Source organism: Schistocerca gregaria, chromosome 2 (genome assembly GCF_023897955.1).
Source record: "Schistocerca gregaria isolate iqSchGreg1 chromosome 2, iqSchGreg1.2, whole genome shotgun sequence".
Lineage (NCBI taxonomy): Eukaryota > Metazoa > Arthropoda > Insecta > Orthoptera > Acrididae > Schistocerca > Schistocerca gregaria.
Window position 1 is genome coordinate 623562703 of NC_064921.1, and position 24494 is coordinate 623587196.

At 39.7% G+C, this 24494-nt stretch overlaps 1 protein-coding gene across 2 annotated transcripts in view; it reads left to right on the plus strand.

Moving 5' to 3' along the window:
* The window catches only part of LOC126334622 (cytokine receptor-like factor 3), a 107777-nt gene that overhangs the window by 13732 nt on the left and 69551 nt on the right, over positions 1-24494 (plus strand). For both annotated transcript variants that reach the window (XM_049997050.1, XM_049997051.1), the window contains exons 2-3: positions 13179-13486; positions 22852-23032. In XM_049997050.1, the coding sequence (XP_049853007.1) occupies positions 13179-13486; positions 22852-23032 (489 nt within the window). The remainder of the gene's footprint in view (positions 1-13178; positions 13487-22851; positions 23033-24494) is intronic.

The following is a 24494-nucleotide window of genomic DNA, read 5'->3' on the forward strand; positions in this document are numbered from 1 at the left end:
GGCAGCTGAGGTTGTGGTTTGTGCGGTTACAAGTTGATGATGATGTTCCATGAACCATGGGCCTTGCTATTGGTGGGGAGACTTGCGTTCCTCAGCAATACAGATAGCTGTACCATAGGTGCAACCACAAAGGAGGGGTATCTGTTGAGAGGCCAGACAAACGTGTGGTTCCTGAAGAGGGGCAGCAGCCTTTTCAGTAGTTGCAGGGGCAACAGTCTGGATGATAGACTGACCTGGCCTTGTAACACTACCCAAACGGCCTTGCTGTGCAGGTACTGCGAATGGCTGAAAGCAAGGGGAAACTACAGCCGTAATTTTTCCCGAGGGCATGCAGCTTTACTGTATGGTTAAATGATGATGGTGTACTCTTGGGTAAAATATTCCGGAGGGAAAATAGTCCCCATTCGGATCTCCGGGCGGGGACTACTCAGGAGGACATTCTTATCAGGACAAAGAAAACTGGCATTCTATGGATCGGAGCATGGAATGCCAGATCCCTTAATCGGGCAGGTAGGTTAGAAAATTTAAAAAAGGAAATGGATGGGTTAAAGTTAGATACAGTGGGAATTAGTGAAGTTCGGTGGCAGAAGGAACAAGACTTCTGATCAGGTGAATACAGGATTATAAATACAAAATCAAATAGGGTTAATGCAGGAGTAGGTTTAATAACGAATAGGAAAATAGGAATGCGGGTAAGCTACTGCAAACACCATAGGGAACACATGATTATTGCCCATGCCTACCACAGTAGTACAAGTTTATATGCCAACTAGCTCTGCAGATGAAGAAGAAATTGAAGAAATGTATTAGGAGATAAAAGAAATTATTCATATAGTAAAGGGAGACAAAAATATAATAGTCATGGGGTGACTGGAATTCACAAAAATATAATAGTCATGGGTGACTGGAATTCGGTAGTAGGAAAAGGAAGAGAAGGAAATGTAGTAGGTGAATATGGAATGGGAGTAAGGAATAAAAGAGGAAGTCACCTTGTGGAATTTTGCATAGAGCATAACTTAATCATAACTAACACTTGGTTCAAGAATCATGGAAGACGGTTGTATACATGGAAGAAGCCTAGAGATACAGGAAGGTCTCAGTTAAATCATATAATGGTAAGACAGACATTCAGGAACCAGGTTTTAAATTGTAAGACATTTCCAGGGGCAGATGTGGACTCTGACCACAATCTATTGGTTATGAACTGTAGATTAAAAGAGAAGAAACTGCAAAAAGGTGGGAATTTGAGGAGATGGGACCTGGATAAACTGAAAGAACCAGAGGTTGTAGAGAGTTTCAGGGAAGCATTAGGGAACGGTTGACAAGAATGAAGGAATACAGTAGAAGAAGAATGGGTAGCTTTTAGAGATGGAATAGTGAAGGCAGCAGAGGATCAAGTAGGCAAAAAGCCGAGGGCTAATAGAAATCCTTGGATAACAGAAGAGATATTGAATTTAATTGATGAAAGGAGAAAATACAAAAATGCAGTAAATGAAGCAGGCAAAAAGGAATACAAATGTCTCAAAAATGAGATCAACAGGAAGTGCAAAATGGCTAAGCAGGGATGGCTAGATGAAAAATGTAAGGATGTAGAGGCTTATCTCACTAGTGGTAAGATAGATACTGCCTACAGGAAAATTAAAGAGACCTTTGGAGAAATGAGAACCACCTGCATGAATATCAAGAGCTCAGATGGGAACCCAGTTCTAAGCAAAGAAGGGAAAACAGAAAGGTGGAAGGAGTATATAGAGGGTCTATACAAGGGCGAGGTTCTTGAGGACAATAATATGGAATTGGAAGAGGATGATGAAATCGGAGATATGATACTGCGTGAAGAGTTTGACAGAGCACTGAAAGACCTAAGTCGAAACAAGGCCCCTGGAGTAGACAACATTCCATTAGAACTACTTACGGCCTTGGGAGAGCCGGGCCTAACAAAACTCCACCATCTGGTGAGCAAAGTATGAGACAGGCGAAATACCCTCAGACTTCAAGAAGAATATAATAATTCCAATCCCAAAGAAACCAGGTGTTGACAGATGTGAAAATTACCGAACTATCAGTTTAATAAGTCACGGCTACAAAATACTAACACGAATTCTTTACAGACAAATGGAAAAACTGGTAGAAGCCGACCTCGGAGAAGATCAGTTTCCGTAGAAATGTTGCAACACGTGAGGCAATACTGCTCTATGATTTACCTTAGAAAACAGATTAAGGAAAGGCAAACCTATGTTTCTAGCATTTGTAGACTTTGAGAAAGCTTTTGACAAATTCTGAAGGTGGTAGGGGTAAAATACTGGGAGCGAAAGGCTATTTACAATTTGTACAGAAACCAGATGGCAGTTATAAGAGTCGAGGTGTATGGAAGGGAAGCAGTGGTTGGGAAGAGAGACAGGTTTGTAGCCTATCCCTGATGTTAATCAATCTGTATATTGAGCAAGCAGTAAAGGAAACAAAAGAGAAATTCGGAGTAGGAATTAAAATCCATGGAGAAGAAATAAAAACTTTGAGATTCGCCGATGACATTGTAATTCTGTCATAGACAGCAAAGGACCTGTAAGAGCACCTGAACGGAATGGACAGTGTCTTGAAAGTAGGATATAAGATGAACATCCACAAAAGCAAAATGAGGATAATTGAATGTTGTTGAATTAAATCGTGTGATGCTGTGGGGATTAGATTAGGAAATGAAATGCTTGAAGTAGTAAATGAGTTTTGCTATTTTGGGACCAAAATAACTGATGATGGTCGAAGTTGAGAGGATATAAAATGTAGACTGGCAATGGCAAGGAAAGCGTTTCTGAAGAAGAGAAATTGTTAACATCGAGTATAGTTTTAAGTGTCAGGAAGTCGTTTCTGAAAGTATTTGTTTGGAGTGTAGCCATGTATGGAAGTTATACATGGATAAATAGTTTGGACAAGAAGAGAATAGAAGCTTTCGAGATGTGATGCTACAGAAGAATGCCGAAGATTAGATGGGTAGATCACATAACTCATGAGGAGTTATTGAATAGAATTGGAGAGAAGAGAGATTTGTGGCACACCTTGTCTAGAAGAATGGATCAGTTGGTAGGTTATATATTGTGAGGCATCAGGCGATCACCAGTTTAGTGTTAGCGGGCAGCGTGGAGGGTAAAAATCGTAGAGGGAGACAAAGAGATGTATACACTAAACAGATTGAGAAGGGTGTAGGTTGTAGTAGGTACTGAGAGGTGAAGCTTGCACAGGATAGAGTAGCATGGAGAGCTGCATCATACCAGTGTCTGGACTGAAGACCACAACAACAACGATAATGTTCTGAACAATACTTTTTCACATGGTCTAATTGGTGTTCTATTGATATGGGCTCATTTTGTGCAGCTAACATCTGATCTAAGGAAGCAAGAAATGTGGGGTCTAATGTGTTATTCAGATAGGCCCAGTTTTCGGAGGGTAGGATCTCAAAGGGTTGGTTAGGTAGATACATTAATGTGTGTTTGGTATTTAGGGCAGTGGTTTTAGCAATGGTGGTGAGTAGTCAGAATGTTGATCAAGAAATCCACTTCAGGTGGCGTTGATTAGTAATCCTTGTGCCTGTTGTTCTGTGCACTGTGCACCACTGTGATATCCTTGTTCTTAATTAGTACAAATGGCGAGCACTGGGTTTGCCACTGAGAACAACCAGTACAGTTCTATCCTTTAGAATAATTCTTGTGTGTAGCAAATGATGAATGGCCCAGCTCGGCAGTGCAATAATTCCTGATTGGTGAGCAGAGCATGGTACTTTCTGTCAAATACTATCCATCATATTACATGAATAAACTGACTTAGCGAATAATCATAAACATTTTTTAACATTAAGACGAGCAAACACACATCTATAAACACTCACGCGCAGTGACAATTTACTTGCTGTTACAAGCCTGCACGGAATGGACAACAACCAGACGTGCTCTCTTCACAATATAATTAACATACAGTATGACACAGATTTTCCCTACACAACCAAACACGTTTAAGTTTCCACTATCAATAACAATGCTGCAAATAAAAATTTCGTTCGAAAGTTGCTATTGCTAAACAGAATGTCTCCTCTACGCTCACTCACCTTTTATGATTTAATACATAAAACATGAAGATTGTCATAACATATTTGCACACATATCCCTAATATTCTGTATAAATAAAAATGTAAATGCAAAACAGCTACAGTTGGAAAATTCTGTTTATTGATTGGTTCTGGGTTACCTGAACCCATTTTCAAATCATCCAAATAGACAAATGGTATATTCTGTAATAGCATGCAAACCATGTTAATATTTTACATATACATGTATCAACAAGTTTCTCTATTAACCAGGATAAACATACAACTCAACACAGCATACTGGAAATCCTTGTAAATGTTCATTCGTTCAAAATAATATATCTCTGAAAGTTCTTCACCGATTGCTTTCAAATGTTGACACTGCATTCGAATCTGTACATGTTTTTACATACATACTGGAGCACCATATTTAGGCTCGCACACACACACACACACACACACACACACACACACACACACACACACACACACACACACACACACCCATACACACAATCATATGGTATTCCCGTATGTGTTTAAAAACAAATGTAATGTTGTGTCAAAATTTCAAAGCATTTAATGAAGAACTTTTGGAGATTTACGATTTTGTACAAACAAACATTTACATCTATAGATACAAAAACTAAATTTTTTTGTGTTCAGAATCTTTTTTCTCGATAAGTTCTCTACCAATTGCTCTGAAATTTTGACTCACTGTTGTATTCAAATACAGATATGCTTCTGTGCACCTACTAGAGCACCACAAATAAAATATAAATAAATATGTAATAATTTTTGGTGAAATCAATACAAATGTTAATGTTTGTTCTTGGAATATTGTAAATCTCCAGAAGTTCTTCTCCTATTGCTTTGAAACTTTGACACATCATTGCATTCAAATGTGCATGTTTCTGTATACCTATTTTTTTTAAAAATGTGCATAATATATCAAAAAGATTCAATACATAAAAAGGAAATATTACTACCAAAAATCCTGAAAAGTTCTTGACTGATTTACTTTATAAATAGGGGGCTAAAGAGGAGGCGGACAGAGGGCTGGGAGGAAATGAAGACGAAAGTGAAAAGGAAGATATGGACAGAGAGAAGGGACAGGAAAAAGACGGAGAGAAGAGGAGGGAGCGGAAGATGAATATAGAAAGGTGGGCAGATGTTGGATGGGGGGGGGGGGGGGTGGGGGCGCAAGGAGTAATGTAGAAAGAGAAGGGAGGAGAAGACGGACATAGAAAGTGGGAACGGGGCCATGGGGGCAGGAGGAGATTGGGAGGAAGTGATGGATAGAGAGAGGGGGTGTGGAGGTGAAGAACAGAGGTAGGGGTAAAGAGTAGGCAATAGACAAAGAAAGAGGGAGAAGGAGACAGTCAAAGACAGGGGAGAGAAGTAGATTAGTATGTATATCCTATTCCCCTACATGTTAGAAATGTGTGGTTACTCTTTTCTTTCTTTTTCATTTAACCAGATTGAGCCACAGCAATAAGTGTCTGAGAATAGCTAGTAATTAATAAGGAAAAACACACCAATCTCACAGGTATTTTGCACAGTCAGCTCACAAGGTCACTTTGTGACCTTAAGGCATATGAGTAGGTTGGAATAACTGTAGGTGTAACATGTTTCACTTGCCTGATCTTACCTTTCTTTTCTCCTTTTTCGAGGCACCTGCCTCCCCTCTTTGAAAGGTGCTGCCAGTAGCGGAGGCAGTGCATTCAGAGTGCCTTTAAGAGGGTGAATGTGCCCTTGTGCACTTGGAAGTTGTAATACAACATTAACAGGTGACGTAATTTTTATTGCTTACTAAGGTCCTTGGTAACCCGAACAAAACATTCTAGTCTTTCCTTCAGAATATACAGGTTGGTTAGCATTACTCATTGTCTGACATGATACACTGGTAGTGTTACTTTTTTTATTATGGGTGCCTTCCTGCCATTCTAATGCCTTAGTATTTATCTTTTTAACTTGCCAAATAAACTTTAATCTTTTTAAAAAATTTTGAACTGATTTATCATTTCCTGTTGGGATCTGGAAAACTCAAAAGAAGATTGCATCTTTTGACGGAAAACGACCTCATTGGGATGAGCATGTACTGTCTTGGAACTTTCAGTTGCATGGCGCTACTGTGTAATGGAGTAGGATGTCACAGTCATTATGGAGACTATTGACTTAGCAACTTGTCTACTGCACTAGTCGCTGGCCGCTGTGGCCAAGCGGTTCTAGGCCTTTCAGCCCAGAACCGTGCTGCTGCTACGGTCGCAGGTTCGAATCCTTCCTCGGGCGTTGATGTGTGTGATGTCCGTAGGTTAGTTAGGTTTAAGTAGCTCTAAGTTTAGGGGACTGATGACCTCAGATGTTAAGTCCCATAGTGCTTAGAGCCGTTTGAACTGCACTAAGCATGAGTTGCATAATGTGTAAAATTGATACAACTGCTTTATTCATTGTGACATAAAATTTGTGCTTTGACCATTATCGTTTTCTCAGATGTTCCAAATGTCAGTATCCACTGATTGTGTCACTGTTTGCACATGCTGCTTTGGTATGGTGATCATGGACATGAAATATGAAAAATGGTCAATTTTTGTTAGTACATAACGGTTCCATGCTGTTGGTTGAGTGAGTGAGTGATCTGAATTTGTCCTTGCCAGTCATCTGAAATAGTTTATCTGCCACTAGTAATCTCTATAACGCAGTTTTTTGATGGCTGAGTTCTGCACTTTGTGCACATGGGGTACAGTTTTTTACCTGATATTCCACATTTTGCTTGAATGACTTCCACAAGTAGTTTTGTGCGATTTGGTGTTCAGTGGCTGTACAACCAACGTGTCTGGCTAAAATTGAATCATGTACCTGTCTCAACACCTTGTTTTGTAATTTTGCTGCCATCACTAGGTGCAAACTGCATATCATTTTTCTGTGTAGCATACTGTCTGTTTCGCTGAATTGTGATTGCCTTGCAAGGTGCTGACAATTTGGGTCAACAGCTTATGCTTCCTCTATTGTTCTGAATGTACATCACCACATTACATGATGCGTATTCTCCAACTATGTCCATCCACATTCAGATGTTATTTATCTGGTCAGTGTACCACTTCAAAATCAAATTCTCTTAATCATAATGCTCACCTGGTTAAATGACTTGGGCAGTCTTTGAGTCCCATTAACCACTTAAATACTGCATGGTCAGATATTACTTTAAAGCATTGTCTTTATAAATAACAGCAGAAATAATTTGTTATGAAGTGCCAGCATCTTGTTTCTCATAGCTGAATAATTTTTTTTTTCTGCCTTTTGAGTTGCCTTGGCACATATGCTATTTACCTATTCAGCAAATTCAAAGGGCAGTGTTCTGTCATTTATAATTATTCTTGCAAAACATTTTCCTGTGAGCTATACATATTTTTCACCCGGGATGCAATCGCTTTCATGTCAGAGAACGTAGGGTTTTTTATGTGACAGTGATAAGCATTCAGCATTATAGGATAAGAAGCCTCTGTGATAACTAGTGTCCAGACAGGTTGGCCATTGATGACAATGTCAGTGAGATTTCCAGTTATCTAGGTGACTGTCTTCCATGGAGGATTTTCATCTGTGGCAGGCTTACCTCCTTAGATGGTCACCTCACTTAGTTTTCTAAATTTGGTGCTAAGGGAGTGGCTAGTACCCCTGTACGACACCGTGGAATGCCTGTAGCATATTGGGGAGTGGCCTTGTCAAGGGTACAGCTAAGGGCTTTTTCCACTGCTTGACTGTAACCATCTGCAGTTGACCAGTGTGAATAGAACTGTTGTGATGGGTGATGGCTAATGGCGTAGTGGTTGTCTAAAACTCCTTTTTTTTCTGCAGTAGTGTATAACATGTCCAGTGCATCCACAGTGACAACTTACTGGCATATTGTTCTCTGCTCTCTTACTGTCTGTTCCTCTGTGGTGGCTATAGTTGTCAGAGAAGTACCTGTGTTTTTCAGATGCATCTTTGTCATTTGATGGCTGCAGCATAAGTCCGAGTTGGCTGCGTCCATTCTTCCTGGTGTGATCGACTGGTGGCAGAAATTGATACTAAAGATTAATACCTCTCTTCAGCATTCTCTTTCTTCCTGATACATTGGATCGACATTCGTGACTGCTGTCTCGTGTGTATTTGGTCCAATATTTCGTGCTGCCACAAAGTGCCACATCTGTTGCACTACTGTCTGGTGTATGAGAGACTTGAGGTCATAGTAGGCTTTCACAGCTGCCATAGGGATCACATTCAGGAGTCAGATACGCCTCCTTCATCCAGTTCTTTTTCTGTTGCATTTCCTCAAAGTGCTTAGTGAATTCTTCAGCTGTTGTGACATTTTTTACCAGAAGAGTTGGGTGCATTTCTTGTATGACTCCTTTCATTGAGTGTGTGTTCTTATTAGCTCCTGTCATATTCAGAATAATGACTTGGCATTGCACAAAGAATTCTGTATCTATGGTTGTATTGTTTCCCCGCACAATTGAGCCCTGTTCTTCCGTTGTTCTTTTGCTAAGCAGATTTGCTGTCAATTGTCACCAATTGTTTTCTTCAGAACGGCCCGGAAGTTATCCCAGCTATTGAGCTTCTCTTTGCTATTCTCAAATCGCTGCTGAGCTGTGCTGTCCAAATACAAATTTGCAAAACACATCAGATCATTCCGTATGTTGTATTTGACGACTCTGTTGAAAGCTTTCACTTGTTTCATTGGGTACTGAAATGCGTCTCTGGAAAAACACTGCTGGGTGCCTGATGTGCAGTTGACTTACTGCTGTTTCGGCATCCATTGATCTCCTAAATATGCAGTGCTTGTATTCTATTTCTTGTCCAAGTAGTCAATGGCTTTTACACTGCCTAAGGACACATGTTGATAAAGAGGTTTCTAAGTACCTGTCATTTCCACCAAACATCTACATCTACAACTATGCTTCACGAACCTCTGTGTAGTGCATGGCAGAGAGCACATCCCATTGTGCCAGTTATTAGGGTATCTTCCCGTTCCATTCACGTCTGGAGCACAGGAAGAATAATTGTTTGAATTCCTCTGTGTGTGCTGTACATTATTATAATCCTGTCCTCATGATCCCAGTGTGATTGATACGTAGGGGGCTGTAGTATATTTCTAGAGTTGTCATTTAAACCAGGTTCTTGGAACTTGGTCGGGGGGGGGGGGGGGGGGGGGGTCAGACAAGTCTATGACCATTCATGCTGCCCTTCTGTGTATACATTGAATGTCCCCTGCTGGTCCTATTTGGTACTGGTCCCACACACTGAGCAATATTCTAGAATGGGTCACACAAGTGATTTGTAAGCAATCTCCTTTGCAAACTGATTGCACTATCCCAGTAGTCTGCCAATAAATCGAAGTCTGCCACCTGCTTTTACCCGTGAGGGAGCCTGTGTCATAATTCCATTTCATATCTCTGAAAAGTTTTACATCCAGGTATTTGTATGAGTTGATAGATTCCAACAGTGACTCATTGATATTATAGTCATAGGATACTATTTTTTTTTCTTTTTTGATGTGCACATTTGTACATTTCTGACCATTTAAAACAAGTTGCTAAACTTTGCACCACGTTGAAATATTATCCTTATCTGACTGAATATTCATGCAGCTTCTTTCAGACAGTACTTCATTATAGATAACTGCATCATCTGAAAAAAGTCAGAGGTTACTTTTAATGCTGTCTGCGAGGTCATTAATATACAACAGGAACAGCAAGGGGCCCAAAACACTTCCTTGGATCACAACCGAAGTTACTTCTACATCTGGGTGATGACTCTCCATCCTAGGTAAATGCTGCATTCTTCCTACCAAAGTGTCCTCAACCCAGTCATGAATTTCACATGATACATCATATGATCAAGCTTTTGACAGTATGCATAGATGTGGTACTGGGTCAAAATGAAGGTATCAACCTGACTGCCTTGAATCAGGGTTTCACATGATCAGTGTTTTTGGGATCAGTGTTGGTTGGTATGGAGGAGGTCATTCTGTTCAAGATACTTCATTATGTTTGAACTAAGAATATGTTCTAAGATTCTACAACAAATTGATGTCAAGAATACTGGATGGTAGTTTTGTGCATCACTTGCACTACCCTTTCTGTAGAGAAGTGTGACCTGTGCTTTCTCTGAACTACTGGACACAATTTTTTGTTCAAGCAATCTACAATTGATTATATATTCAGAAGAGGGGCTAATTAAGCTGCAAATACAGTATAGAATCTGATAGGGATTCCTTCAGGTCCTGAGGCTTCATCCAATTTTAACTGTTTCAGGTGTTTCTCAATCCCACTGACACTAATACTGATTTTGCTCTTCTTTTCAGTGGTACAAGGATTAAATTGAGGCAGTTCTCCTGGGGTTTTCTTTGTAAAGGAACATTTGAAGACAGAGTAAATCATTTCAGCTTTTGCTTTGCTACCTTTAATTTCAGTTCCTGTCTCATACACTAGGGACTGCACACTAGCTTTGGTGCCACTAACAGCCTTTACATACAACCAGAATTTCTTTGAGTTTTGTGAAATATAATTTTACAATATTCTGCAATGGTTGTCACTGTAAGCTTCAAGCATTGCTCTCTTGACAGCCAAACATATTTCATTCAGCCCCTCTCTATCTATAGTCTTACACTTTGTTTTACACCTATTATGCAGTAGTCTCTGTTTTCTTAGAAGTTTCTTTACAGTGACAGTATACATGGAGGGCCCCTCCCAGTATGAACTGTTCTCTTGGGGACATATCTATCCAGCGCATGTTCAACTTTTTAACATGAGCCATAGTTCCTCTACATGCTACTGCCCTGAGCTGAAAGTTTAAGTTCTTCGTTGAGATATGACACTACTGATTTTTTATCTAGTTTACTGAACATATATATCTTTCTGCTTGTTGTAGTTGTCCTTTGTACTTTGGTAATCATTGTTGCTGCAACTGCATCATTGTCACTGATATCAGTTTCAATGTGGACATCCTCTAAGAGATCAGATCTACTGGTTGCCATCAGATTCAATATGTTTCCATCATGAGTGGGGTTCTGAGAATTTGCTGTACATATTTTTCAGAGAAGGCATTTAGTAACATTTCACAGGATGCCTTATCATGCCCACCACTAACACAACTCCAAATTTCTTCATTGATTGTTGGATTATTGAAGTCTCCACCAACAATTACAGTATGGTTGGGGAACTTACATACAAGTAAACTGACATTTTCCCTAAAGTTTTCAGTTACGTAAGGAGATGAGTCTGGTGGGCAAGGGAAGGATCCAGTTACCATTTTATGCCCACAACTGATATTGAATCTTTCCCACTTTCACGTGCAGCTTCAATTTCTATCTTGTAGATTTGAGTTCATTATCTGTTGCAACAAATACACTACCTCCATTTCCCATTAGCCTGTCCCTTCTATATACAATTAAATTTTCTTCAGAAATTTCGCTGCTATCAGTTTCGTGTTTCAACCACCTTTCTTTTATTGTCATATCATACCCCCAATTAAGTCCAAATCTGAAAGCATACTCATCAGTGAAGTACAAGACTTAGCCCTAAAAGCATGTTTATCATGGGCACCAACATAGAGTGCTACTATGTGTATATAAATAATGAGTATTCCAGAATATGAAAACATGACTAACATTAGAACCTTCTAGAAATAATCAATACAAAGTAACATATATTTGCTGGTAACTGGATATGAACTGGCAACTCGCACATAGCAGCCACTGACACTAATAAGTACTCTACGTTCCTGCAGCACATCTCATGACAATATTGTTAAAAGTTTAAAGTTTTAACCCAGTTTGATTCAACAAGTTCACCAAGAAATGTTATGCAACAGACTTCAAGGAGAAAAACTGTAGATTAACTGTAACCAGTGGTGAATGCATTTCATTTCATTGTGCACCACTTAACATAATCAATGTATAAGGCAGTATCTGTTTGGCTTGCATAAAGAATGTGTGCTCATTACCTCTTTGGGTGAATTTCAATTTCATAGATACTAGGTATGAATTGCAAAGTATATGTCTAATTTACCTTTGTGTGGTGTGCATGTGGAAATCTGAGCCCAGTCCCCTCATACTGATCCTCATTGGTGACAGTTTGCGTGCAAAGTGAATCTTCATTCCTACACTGACCTCTCCTTTATTAGGGATTAAGCAAGAAATTGAATAAATAAGAATGAATAATTTTTTCCTCATTGTAGCTGCATAAGTGTTATACCATAGAACACTTGCAAATGAGTTGAACTTCTTTTTATACACTGATTTGCCAGTTGTTCTTGGCTTTCTTGAAAGTCACGCATACAGTTTCTTCGTATGAAGTGAAAGTTATATCAGTATAGAACTCCACACTGTTAGAACAAAAGTTTTTTGAATAAGACAAAAAAGTATTTTGTTTTGTTAATCCAGTGTTTATTGTTTTATTAAGAACATAAATCTGAATCAATCAAAATGAATTGTTAACAGCCTTAAAAATGTAGTTTCCAATCTCCTGAATTGGTGTTTAGCAATAATAATTGTATCACCAGGTGAAAGAACTAGTTTGGTTTCTGTGCTTAACAGATTTGGTTTATTCAAGTTTTCAGTTAAGATGTGCAAAATTGAACTCAGTATATCATTTCAGCAACAGATTGGGAGAAATCTGAAACAGTGGCAAGTAAATTGGAGTGAACTGTAGGCCAGATCAGGTGAGCTGGAAAGGAGCCAGAGTTGAGTGGGGATAAGGGAAGGCAAAGGTCGAGACTAAGGTGGTGGTGGTGGTGGTGGGCTGTAAGAATGTTTTGGAGGAGAATTCCCTGCCATAAGGGAGGATATTTAACTCTAAAACATGATTGCAGTAGTTTGTCCCAGTAGTTGCTCTAAACATATGGTAACTCATTTCCCAGTATTGTAAGCCTGGAATTTACCTCAGAATTTTGCATACTATTCCTTTATTTCCCAGTATAAGTTCTCTTGCTATCTTGACATGTGAAATAGTAAAAGCAACTAATTTTCATTCTGTGTTTTGGAAGTAAATTGATATAATGAATATTGTGTACATACCCCAGCATGCAGATACTGAGCAATTGTTTACTCAAATACAATTTTTGTTGACAGGTGAAAAACAGTGCAAAACAGGCAAGAGATGATGTCAATTTTGCTTTGGACACACTAGCAGCAGCATTCACTAATGCTTTAAAGCAAAGGCGAAGTGCTCTTCTTGAAGAAGTGGATCGTTTGTGTAGTGAAGGACTGGCACCTCTAACTGAATGTCGAGATCTGATTACCACTCAAATGCAAGTGGCTCACAGCTATGCTAATGAAGGGAGACATTCTCTGGATGACAATAACAAATTTCCAGTAACTGAAAGCTGGGATGACTACACTCACTCGTTTGCAGAGCGTGGTGCTGCATTTCTCGGGAGGTAGGAATGCAGCCCATTAGACTGGATTAATTATATTTCTGTGGTCTGCAGTGTAATTATTGTTCAAAGTTATCTCTCTTTATGGCTATCACCACCTATGAGACTTACTGTCTTTGTAAAAAGGTAGTATTATTGTGTAGTACCAACAAACTGAAAGGAATCGGAGGAAGTTTCTGGGCATTAGCAGTAGTTTCCTAGTTCTGAAATTTGTACTGTGACCTTGGGTTATGGATTGCTGCAAAGGTGTGTACTGTTTTTTTAGCTATGATAAATGTCTTTATTTCAGATTAACAGCGTTCAGCAGTTAATCACGTATATATTCTCTTCCATCATGTTTGCTTCTTCCAAAGCTACAATTTCAGATTTCCATGCTAGAAGAAAATTGCTGGTATGAGGTTGGAGTAGACTTCATTCTGACTTACTGAAACATTTCCATCAGAGATTATTTGATAGATCAAGGAAAAGTGAAAGTCTTTAAGTGCATAACAACTGGAAAATAGAAGGGATATGAAAACATATTCACAGTCTGTAAATAGCTCTCTCATCATTCTACTTGTGTGCAAAAATATATTACTTGTAGCAGCACTTGCTACCACTATGAACAACAGACTTTGAGGTGGGGCAGCTTGCTTGCCTCAGCCATACCGTAAGTGCAACCACAGTGATGGGGAAACTGTGGAGAAGCCAGACAGCATGTCATACCTGAAGAGGAGCAGCAGCCTTTTCAGTAGTTGCTTGCATCACAGTCAAAATGATTGACTGTTGTGACCTTGTAACACCAGCCAATGCAGCCTTGATCCCCTCGGGGGAATATCTACATTACGAGAATGGTAGCTCAATTTATTGCAGCACTTCCTTTGTTTCCTGTGCTGCAATCTCTCATGTTTGACTATCCTTCCTTATCTTGCTCACTTTCTGAAGATAGCAGCCTTTGATGTCAACCTGGCTATTCTATAGATTTTGTGTTCCTTTTTTTGTAATATTCCTTCATTCACATCTTATTGACTGAAGTAATTTGTGGTCCCCTTCTGGGTTTGATCTTCATTTTCCAAATTTTTCTGTAATGTGGAGTGACTGGGGAAAAACACCTTGAATTGTACCTAAAGATGATGTGCACACAATACCTGTTTAGGCTCCTATTTGAGCTTCAAAGCCAACACAGTAGCCAGTCCAACATGGGGGGGTTGTGATGTACCCTTTCAGTTGAGCCCCCTGATAACACAGGGATCACACTGCTGATGCCTTAGCTGCTAGCTCCCTGTGCATGCCAAGGAGTGGATGCCAGTCTTCCTAGGGCATCAGGAATCCCAGCAATGGCCCATGTGCCAGACAGCCTTTGCTGTGGCTGGGTGGTGCCCATGGGGAGAACTGAGGCCTTGGTCAGAATAAGTGGCATCAGGGCGGATAGGCCCTCACAAGATCCCAGCTACAAAAGGCTGCAAAGGAGAAGAAGAAGAAAAAGAATCAAGTCAAGGCTATTCTGGTGAGCTTGGAGGTGTCATATCCCCCCATGTTGTCAAATTCCAAACTGGTGCGCATTGATGTGGTTTCATTGCCATCGCTGACGGGCAGTAATACTGTGGCATGAACAGTCCTCACGGCCCCTTCACACATCACCTGAACACCTGTAACGTGATCATTCAGTGGAACTGTATGAATATTACCATCACCAACCAGAACTACAGTATCTGAATTCCTCCTCTCAGAAATTCCTATTGCTCTACAAGAAACACACTTCACTGGTGGCTATTCCCCAATGCTCCATGGTTGTCATGCATTCTGTCCAGAACCATGCCGGTCCTGAGAGGGCATCTGGAAGGTCTGCACATTCGTTCACAAAGATGTGATCAGTGAGTGGGTTCCCCTTCATACACTGTTGGAAGTGATAGCAGTGCAAGTGCTGACAACCACAGAAATCACCATTTACATTGTTTACATACCTCCAGGCAGACCAATTTCTTACTTTGAGTTGACCACCGTAATCCAACAACTTTCCCCTTTTTTCCTCCTACTTGTAGATTTCAGTGCGTGTCACCCCCTGTGGGGGAGTACTATGTTATCTTGTTGGGGCCATCAACTTGACCAGATTCTTACTGACCATGAACTGTGTGTCGTCAACAGTGGTACTCCTACGCACTCAGTGCTGTCCATGGCACCTTTCCAGCTCTTGATCTAATGATCTCTTCCCCCAATCTCACCAAGCGAGGTGGCGCAGTGGTTAGCACACTGGACTCGCATTCTCGGGAGGATGACGGTTCAATCCCGTCTCCGGCCATCCTGATGTAGGTTTTCCATGATTTCCCTAAATCGCTCCAGGCAAATGTCGGGATGGTTCCTCTGAAAGGGCACGGCCGATTTCCTTCCCCATCCTTCCCTCACCCAAGCTTACGCTCCGTCTCTAATGACCTTGTTGTCGACAGGATGTTAAACACTAATCTCCTCCTCCCCAATCTCATGGCTTCACTGCATTGCTTGTTACATGATGATCTATGTGACTGTGACAACTTTCCAGTTATCCTGTTGCTTCCTTGCAATCACCGGCTGGATCAATTACCACAATCGGTGCTTCGAAGAGCCAGCTTGCAGTTGCATGCCTCTGCCGTTACCTTCGCCCCCTCTGTCAGATTGCATCGACAAGGTTGTGCATGATGTATCCAACGTGATCTCCCATGCCGTGAGAATTGCTATTCCCCTATCTACTGCTCCTCTTCACTGTCATGGTGGAACAAAGACATTGCAATAGCTGCTCAGGGCTGCTGAAAAATTGTGCAGTGTTTCCAGTGACATTCTTTGCAGACAAATTGTATCACTACTAAGTGACTTCATGCTCAGGCTACTAAGGGACTTCATGCTCAGGTTTGCTATCTAATTAAAAACAGTAAGAAGGAATGCTGAGAGCACTGCATCTCCTTCCTGGAAACGTATACCTCTTAATCCTTGGTGTTGGGCAAGATCCATAGTCTTAAGAGCCTTGAAATATCTGTTGATTTTGACCTTCAGGTTGGTATTTTTACCAATGTGTCTGTACTTCTGAACACCTTGTGATGCACTTTCCATCAATGTTGGTACCTTCTTCTTATTCAGCTATCCTTCTAATGCAGAAGAGACAACTGAAGACACCCCCTTATGTTCCACCCTCTTGCCAGTTTGAATTATATTATGAACCTTTCAATTGCTTCAGGCTCTTGCTTTGTCTCATGATAAGAGCCCCAGGCCCTGAGTCAGTTCACAATCAGATGATCCCACATCTGAATGTTGCTCAAAGGCTACATCTGCTTAGGATCTTTAACTGTGTTTGGTTCAAAGGTCCCTTTACTCTGCAGTTGTGAGATAGTACCATTTTGCCAATCCTTCAGCCTTGCAAATACCCAACATCTGTCGACAGCTACTGACAGATTAACTCACCAGTGTGCTCTGCAAACTGCCTGAAAGGATTGTTGACCGTGGATTTTGCTGGGCACTTGAATCTCTGGGCCTTTTGTTGCCCTTTCAGTGTGGTTTTCACAAGGATGATCCATAACCGACCATTTGGTGCGTTTGGAAACAGAAGTCTAACAGGCATTTTCTAAATGTCAACACCTCCTTGCTGTCTTTTATGACCTACGTAAGGCATATGATATCACTTGGCGCCATCACAGTTTACCTACCCTCCATGACTGTGGCTTTCAAGGCTCCGTAATGATTTTCATCCCACCAGTTATACCAGGTTGTTGGTACTTCATTCAGCTCTCTATGGTAGTAAGAGAATGGTGTTCCACAGGGCTCTGCCTTGAGTGTCACACACTTCCTCATTGCCATCTGTGAGCTAGTGACCTCTGTTGGGCAGCTGGTCACTCCTGCACTGAATGTCGACAACTTTTGCATTTGGTACAGCTCCCACACAGTAGCCTTGGCTAAATGCCAGCTCCAATTTGCCATCCGACAGGCCTGCTTGTGCCCTTTCCCATGGTTACCAATTATCTAGTGCAAAAACAGGAGTCACACATTCTGTCGTCATGCCATAGTCCATTCTGACCCAGTGCTTTGAAGTTATTGAACAGTTATTTTGGGCTTCCTCTCTGATAAAAATCTGATTTGTTTGCCCCATATTTTCCAACAAGACTAGCTGCATGTGGAAGCTTAACACGCTCTCTGCTTTCTTGCCTGCACATCTTCTGCATATTTATCTGTTCCTGGTCTTGTCCTGACTGGACTGTGGTTGCCAGGTTTATGGCTTAGTAGCACAGTCCTGGTTAACACACTCTGTTTTCTTGCCCACACCTCTGGGTGTACAGATTGTGTTACTATTCTCCGTATTTGCTGTGCCTTGGTCTCATACCAGCTGGACTATGATTGCCAGCTTTAGGCTCAGCAGTTTGTCTGGCACTGAAATTGTCAGACTCAGTCTATCGTGGAGATTGTCTGGCCCCTGGTGTCTTCTGAACTAGTCCTGTAGACAGTCACCTTGCTGAAGTGAGATCTTACCTCTTCATCTCTGACAGTACCAGCTCTTGGTCTCCTATGTAACTGCCATTTGACAGTTCCCTGGTCAACAAACATACCACATTCTTTTTGCTTATGAGAGGCATCGACCTCTTAATACCAGCCCTCTGATGAGATTACCAGTTGGAGTGCGCTTCACTGCAGCCCTCGGTCAGGATCTTTGCTTCTCCTCCTTGAATGTACTCCCCACATTTTTCTCATGCAATCTTCTCACTTTCTCTTGTTCTGAATCTGTTCACTCAGAGACATTCTGTGCTCTGTAACTTCTTCGTGATTGATTGGGCTGGCAGGATCAGATGTGAGGAGGATCTTTTCCCACCATTGGATGAGCCCTGGGAGACCCCTCATCTGCTCTTACCTCCATACTGGCCTGATCCACACACTTCTCTGGCAGTTCTTTGTCAGCTTCCAGTGCTTCAGTCTGACTGCTCCTATGTATTTTCATCATCAGAATATGCAGAGTCACTAATTATGAAGGGACTACAAATGGATCAATGACCTTGCTGTTTAGTCCCTTATCCCCCAATCAACCAAACAACATGACCTGGCTATACTAGTACTATGAATGGCCAAAAGAGATGAAACTTTGTCATTATTTCTCCTGAGGTCTTGAATCTCTACTGTATCGTTAAATGATGATGGCATCCTCTTGAGCAAATTATTCTGGAAGTAAAATACTCTCCCATCCAGATCTGCTAAGGATAATGTCATCATCAGAAAGAAACAAAACCACCATTCTATGGGTCGGCATGTGGACTGTTATATCCCTTAATTGGATAGGTAGGTTAGAAAGTTTAAAAAAGGAAAGGGTAGATTGATGTTAAATATAGTGCAAATTAGTGAAGTTTGGTGTCAGGATGAACAGTACTTTGGGTCAGGTCTGTACACAGTTGTAAATATAAAATTATATAGGTTTAATGAGAAAGAAAGTAGGAATCCGAGTAAGCTACTACGAATGCATTTAGTCCAGTGAAACTGTCAGAAAAAAAGCCTGTACCTTGCAAAAGGTAGAGTAGAAGATTTTATTTTTTTAACTCGTTCATATTTTTGGAAAGGTTAGAAAACCGAGTTTTGCCAACAAAATTTCTCTTGGGAAAACTTTCTGCAGTCAAAAAACTTAGAAAATTTCGGACTTTTTTCAGTTTTTTCAAAATATCTCAGTTTCATTTGCTCCTATCGCTTTGACGCCTAGTTTCTTTTTTAAAGAGCACAAAATTCTCTACAAATTTTATTCTTACCATTTTGTTCTACTCCCAGTATCTCAGGCACTACGGTGCGTCAAAAAATACCAATTTTTCGAATTTTGAGCAAAGAATAGTTGGTGACAATTTCCACGATGTAAAGTTCCGTAGAGAAGATAAAGTTGTGACTCTGCTTTCTGCGTTCAATTCTGTAAAAGCTGGGAGCACTAAAATTACTCCTGTTGATCCTTTAACTCTTTTCCAAAGGATTTGTTTAATGAAACAAAGTGAAGAAGAGTTAAAAGCCTTTCTGAAATATGAACTTGCTCCTTACCCAACATCCCTATTCTCAGAAAAAGGCATGCGAAAAGGAACAAAATCTTCATTCTACAATGCAATCGTTCCAGTGGAAGATGTGAAGTCAGGTGGACTAAGTAAATGTTTTGTCATTGATGGAGGGTACGTTATCCACAAAGTGACTCGGACTCGAAGTGTTTGCTTCAAGTCAATAGTCCAATGCTATGTTTCTTACCTGCATCGTCATTTTGGATCTCAATTTGCTATTGTATTTGATGGGTATCCATGTGAGGGAGACAAATGTAGCACAAAGAGTACTGAGAAGATTCGTAGGTCCTAACAACATTCTTCGGTTGACATTGTGGTTGAATCAGAGACGGTGAACAAAGTCCCTCAGGACAAGTTCTTGTACAACGAACGAAACAAGATGCGTTTGATCACACTTCTTAAAATGGAATTTCTGGAGTGTAGCATTGAAGTGCACCAGGCACAAGCAGATGCAGACGTTATAATTGTAACATCTGCTATTTCAAGAACCACAGGTTTTGGAAGTGTTGTCATTGTAGGAGAAGATGTTGACCTGCTCATGACTGGTTTGGGGCAAGGCATTGAAAACTTATTTTTCTTGAAGCCAGGAAGAGGAAATGCAGAAGACAAGTGGTTTTCCACTGCGTCTTATAAGTTTGACAGTGAATATATTCTGTTCACTCACTCCTTTAGCGGATTTGATACAACATCTGCTTTTTTGGTCAAGGAAAAATTAAGTGCTGCAATATTATTGCGAAAAATGAACACCTAACCTCAGCGCGTTGCACGTTCAATAAACCACATGCTACCCATGAAGAAATAATAACAGCAGGAGAACAGGTTACTATCGCATTGTATAGTGGAGGTCAGCAGTACCCACACATTAGACCATTTGCAGTACCAGCTATTCACCAAGTCTGCCACAAAAAGCAAACTGAATCTTGCACGGTTGCCACCTACACAAGATGCTGCACAACATCATTCGTTGCGGACTTACCAACAAGTCCAAAGTTGGATGGGAAACTCCGAACCTCCTGAGAAATGGGGCTGGAATCAGAGTGACCATGGTCCAATAACCATTATAATGAGCCAAGATCCAGTACCTGAAGCACTTCTTCACATTGCTTCACACTCACGCAAGCTGGACTGTGGCGGAGTGTGCTCCTGCAGAAAAGTGGGTTTGAAATGTTCTTCAATTTGCAAGAAATGTATTGGGGTCAACTGTGAAAACGAGCCAAAATTTTTATATGAAGACAGTGAAGAAGATGTTATGGAGGATGTTGAGGAAACCGCTGACGAAACCAAATAACTTGCTGAGGCTGACTCGTTGTTTAAAGAAGAGGTCAATCTGGGATCAACTCTATGGACAGACCCTGAATCTGTAACTCGAGGTATTTCTGGTGACACTGAGGAACCTGGCCCATCAAAATGTTGGAAGTGATGCTCATATCTGTCTCAAGTGCGCTTAAGTGCAATATTACAAGTATTACACACCCAGAACTGTCAACATTTTTTAGTAACTGACAATGCATTTTAATTGTAATAAAGCTACTTATTTTTAATGTCAACTGTGTGGCTTTTATACACCAGAATAATTAACTACCTAATTAGGTTGCCTATTGCAGCTAATAATAGTTCAGTTTCCTGAGACAATTTATTTTGTGTGTGTGTGTGTGTCTATGTCTCTTAATGATGTATTTTTATATTTATAGTTTTACAAATACCAGGGCTGAGGTGGCCCCTAGTGAACTTCAGGTAGTGATGTAAGAATCACAGTTGTTGGGTGCCCAGCAGTCTTCATGTTGCATGCAGAGAAATTGAATACCTGAAAGTGAGCTGGTAAATTCCAACTTATAACATGATGTATAATGTATTTATACCACACAAACAGAAACTGAAAAAGTAGTGTTCAAAAATAAGGTATCTTGCCACTATGCTCAAAATTTGAAAAATTGTTTTTTTTTTTTTTTGGCGCTGTAGCACCTTAGATATTGGGAGTAGAAAAAAATGGCAAGAATCATATTTATAGAGAATTTTGTGCTCTTTAAAAATGAAAATAGACGTTAAAGCGATAGGAGCAAATGAAACCGAGATATTTTAAAAAAACTGAAAAAAGTCCAAAATTTTTGAAGTTTTTTGACTGTAGAAAGTTTTCCAAAGCGAAATTTTGTTGGCAAAACTCGGTTTTCTAATCTTTCCAACCATATGAACAAGTTGAAAAAATAAACTCTTCTACCCCACCTTTTGCAAGGTATATCTACTATTTGACTGGACTAATTATCGTAACAAAGATAGAGATGAAACCTACATCCACTGCAGTACTAAAAGTTTATATGCAAACTAGCTCTGCAGATGATGATTAGATTGCAAGAATGTATGGTGAGATAAAAGAAGGGAGAGTAAAATTTAATTGTAATTTTTCTATGGAATTCGATGGTAGGAAAAAGAAGGAAAGGAAAATTGTAGAAGAGTATGGACTAGGGAAAAGAATGAAAGAGGAAACCACCTGGTAGAATTTTGCAGAGAGCACAATTTAATCATCACTAATACTTGGTTTAAGAATCATGAAAGAAGATTATATAGATGGAAGAGACCTGGAGACATTGGAAAGTTTTGTATTGATTATATAGTTGTGAGACAGAGTTTTTGGAACCATATTTTAAACTGCAAGACATTTCCAGGAGCATACATATATTTAGACCGTCATTTATTGGTTAGGAACTGTTGATGAAAAGTGAACAAATTGTGAAAATGTATGAAATTAAGAAGATGGGGACCATTGAAAGAACCAGAGGCTGTCAAGAGTTTCAGAAGGGCCATTAGGCAATAACTGACTGAAACGGGAAAGGAGTATAGTAGAAGACAAATGGATAGCTTTGAGAGATAAGTTATTGAAGACAGCTGAGGTTCAAATAGGTAAAACAACAAGGCCTAGTAGACAGAAATATAAAAATTCAGTTTGTGGAGGAAGCTATAGAGATAGAATGTGTGACCAAGAGAAAATGGAAACTGCAAAACAAAGTGAAGAGAGATTAATAATTAGTTATAGTCACAAAAATAAAGTCCTAATTGCAATGACAGACAAGTTTTTGTATTTTTATTAACTACAACAGGAAGGCATTGCCTGGACATTGTAAGTCCTTGGTTATTTACCGCTCCCCCTATAATGACCTTTTAGAAGTTCAACACTCTCATGATTCATACCACTGTTTTATGTTTCCTTATGTTCCAATTGAGGTTTGCTAGTTCTATAATTTATGCCATGATTCTAATTTTCATTTAATGTTGGCTTAGGTCTCACTGTTTTTATCACTAACACTTTATCTGTAATGTGACCCATCCGAAAATTATAGATGACACATTCAGATTGTGTGATAGGTTGCCAGCAGTCCCAAACTTGGAAGATGTTCCTGGTGTGCAGTTTGAATGTTGCCTGCATGCTGTTGAAGCTGATTTGATGCATACTATCGAGAGGGTTGGCAGCGTGTCACGTCTTGGGCCTGTCCAAATTTGTGCTGTTGAAGAAAAACCTGGAGCTCTGCTCGTCCATTGGCAGCAGGTGTCACATTTATGTAATTAATTATCTTATTAGATTAAAGGCTTTTACTCGTTTACTACCTGTGATCTGTTCTGCTACAATTGTGTGCATTATGTTGTATTGTCTTATGTAGGGTTTGTAGGTTATTTAGACAGGATATTTCTGTGGATTTTTCCAGTCAGCAGGTTTACAACATATGGACCTTGCAACATCAAATCTGTTGAAAAACTAAGTGTCAGATTTATCTTTGTTTTATCTTCCTCTTGACCAACTAAGACCATGCAACAACTTCAATTCCTCTTCCTTCTTTGTTGTTTTCTTTTTTTTTGTCGTCACACTGTTTTTTCCTTTCTTCTGTCCATAGTGTTCCTGATTTATTATTTCTTCTACTTTGTGAAAGCCTTCAGAATTTACTATTTTGTTCTCTTTCTGATTCTTTGATGATGATTTTTTATAGTTCATTTCATTTTTTGTAATCCACTCAATTATAGATTTCTTTTTCTAGAAAAACAGTAATATTTGTTCTTTCTGGTCCTTTGAGGACGTTTCTTTCTAGTTCATTTCTTATTTCTGTAATCCATGTTATTGTAGATTTCTTTTTCCAGAAAAGCAGGAATATATGCTTCGTTTATTTTATTTTTTAGTTTTTTCAATGTTCTGATAATGCAGAAGTTATGTATGCATAATGAAAGGCATTTCCAGGTAGTCTGTTTTCTTGACATTTCTGTTGCACATTACAGGTCCTCAAAAGGTAGTTTGATTTCTATCTATTCATTAAAAATTGTGTTTTTGAGGCTGGTTCATGAAATTTAGCTTCACTTTGGTAGAAACAAGCTGCAAATTCTTATACAATGTAAGTTGTGTGGAGTGTTGTTATTTGTGGCACATGAATAGTTTTGGATGAGTCTTTTTAGATCAGATTTATGAACCAGTGTTTTTCTTCCTTTATATTTTATTTGTTATTATTTTAGGCTATATTTGATAGTGTTTATTCTCATGTGGTAAATATTTATCTTGAAATAAAAACAAAATTAACTATATGTATGGCAGATTTTTTTCCTACCTAAATTTATGCACAAACAGATGTTGTTTCTTGTTGCAGTACTGTACAAGTAATTTGTTTCTAATTTGTGCTATATGCTGTATGTCCAAGGCTGAGCTGCTCGTGGCTGCAAGTTGCAGTTTATGCTTTTGAGAGTTCTAAATTCTGTCTGATGCAAGACATGATTTATTTTTTTCTGGTGTAAAGGATTCTTGTTTCTCTGCAAGAGAAACACTCTCAGCACTGACTGTGATTAATTTGGGAGAACCTCGGTAATGTGGCTTAGCAGTCTTTGTATTATACTGCAGCTTGAACACACCTCTGTGTTCTTCAGGTCTCAGCAAGATGAGGTATCTGCTCTACCTTGTGGAAGGTGTCAGAGCATTATGCCGTTATACTTCTCTTCTGAACACTGGAAAGAGCTTCATTTTTGATATGCTA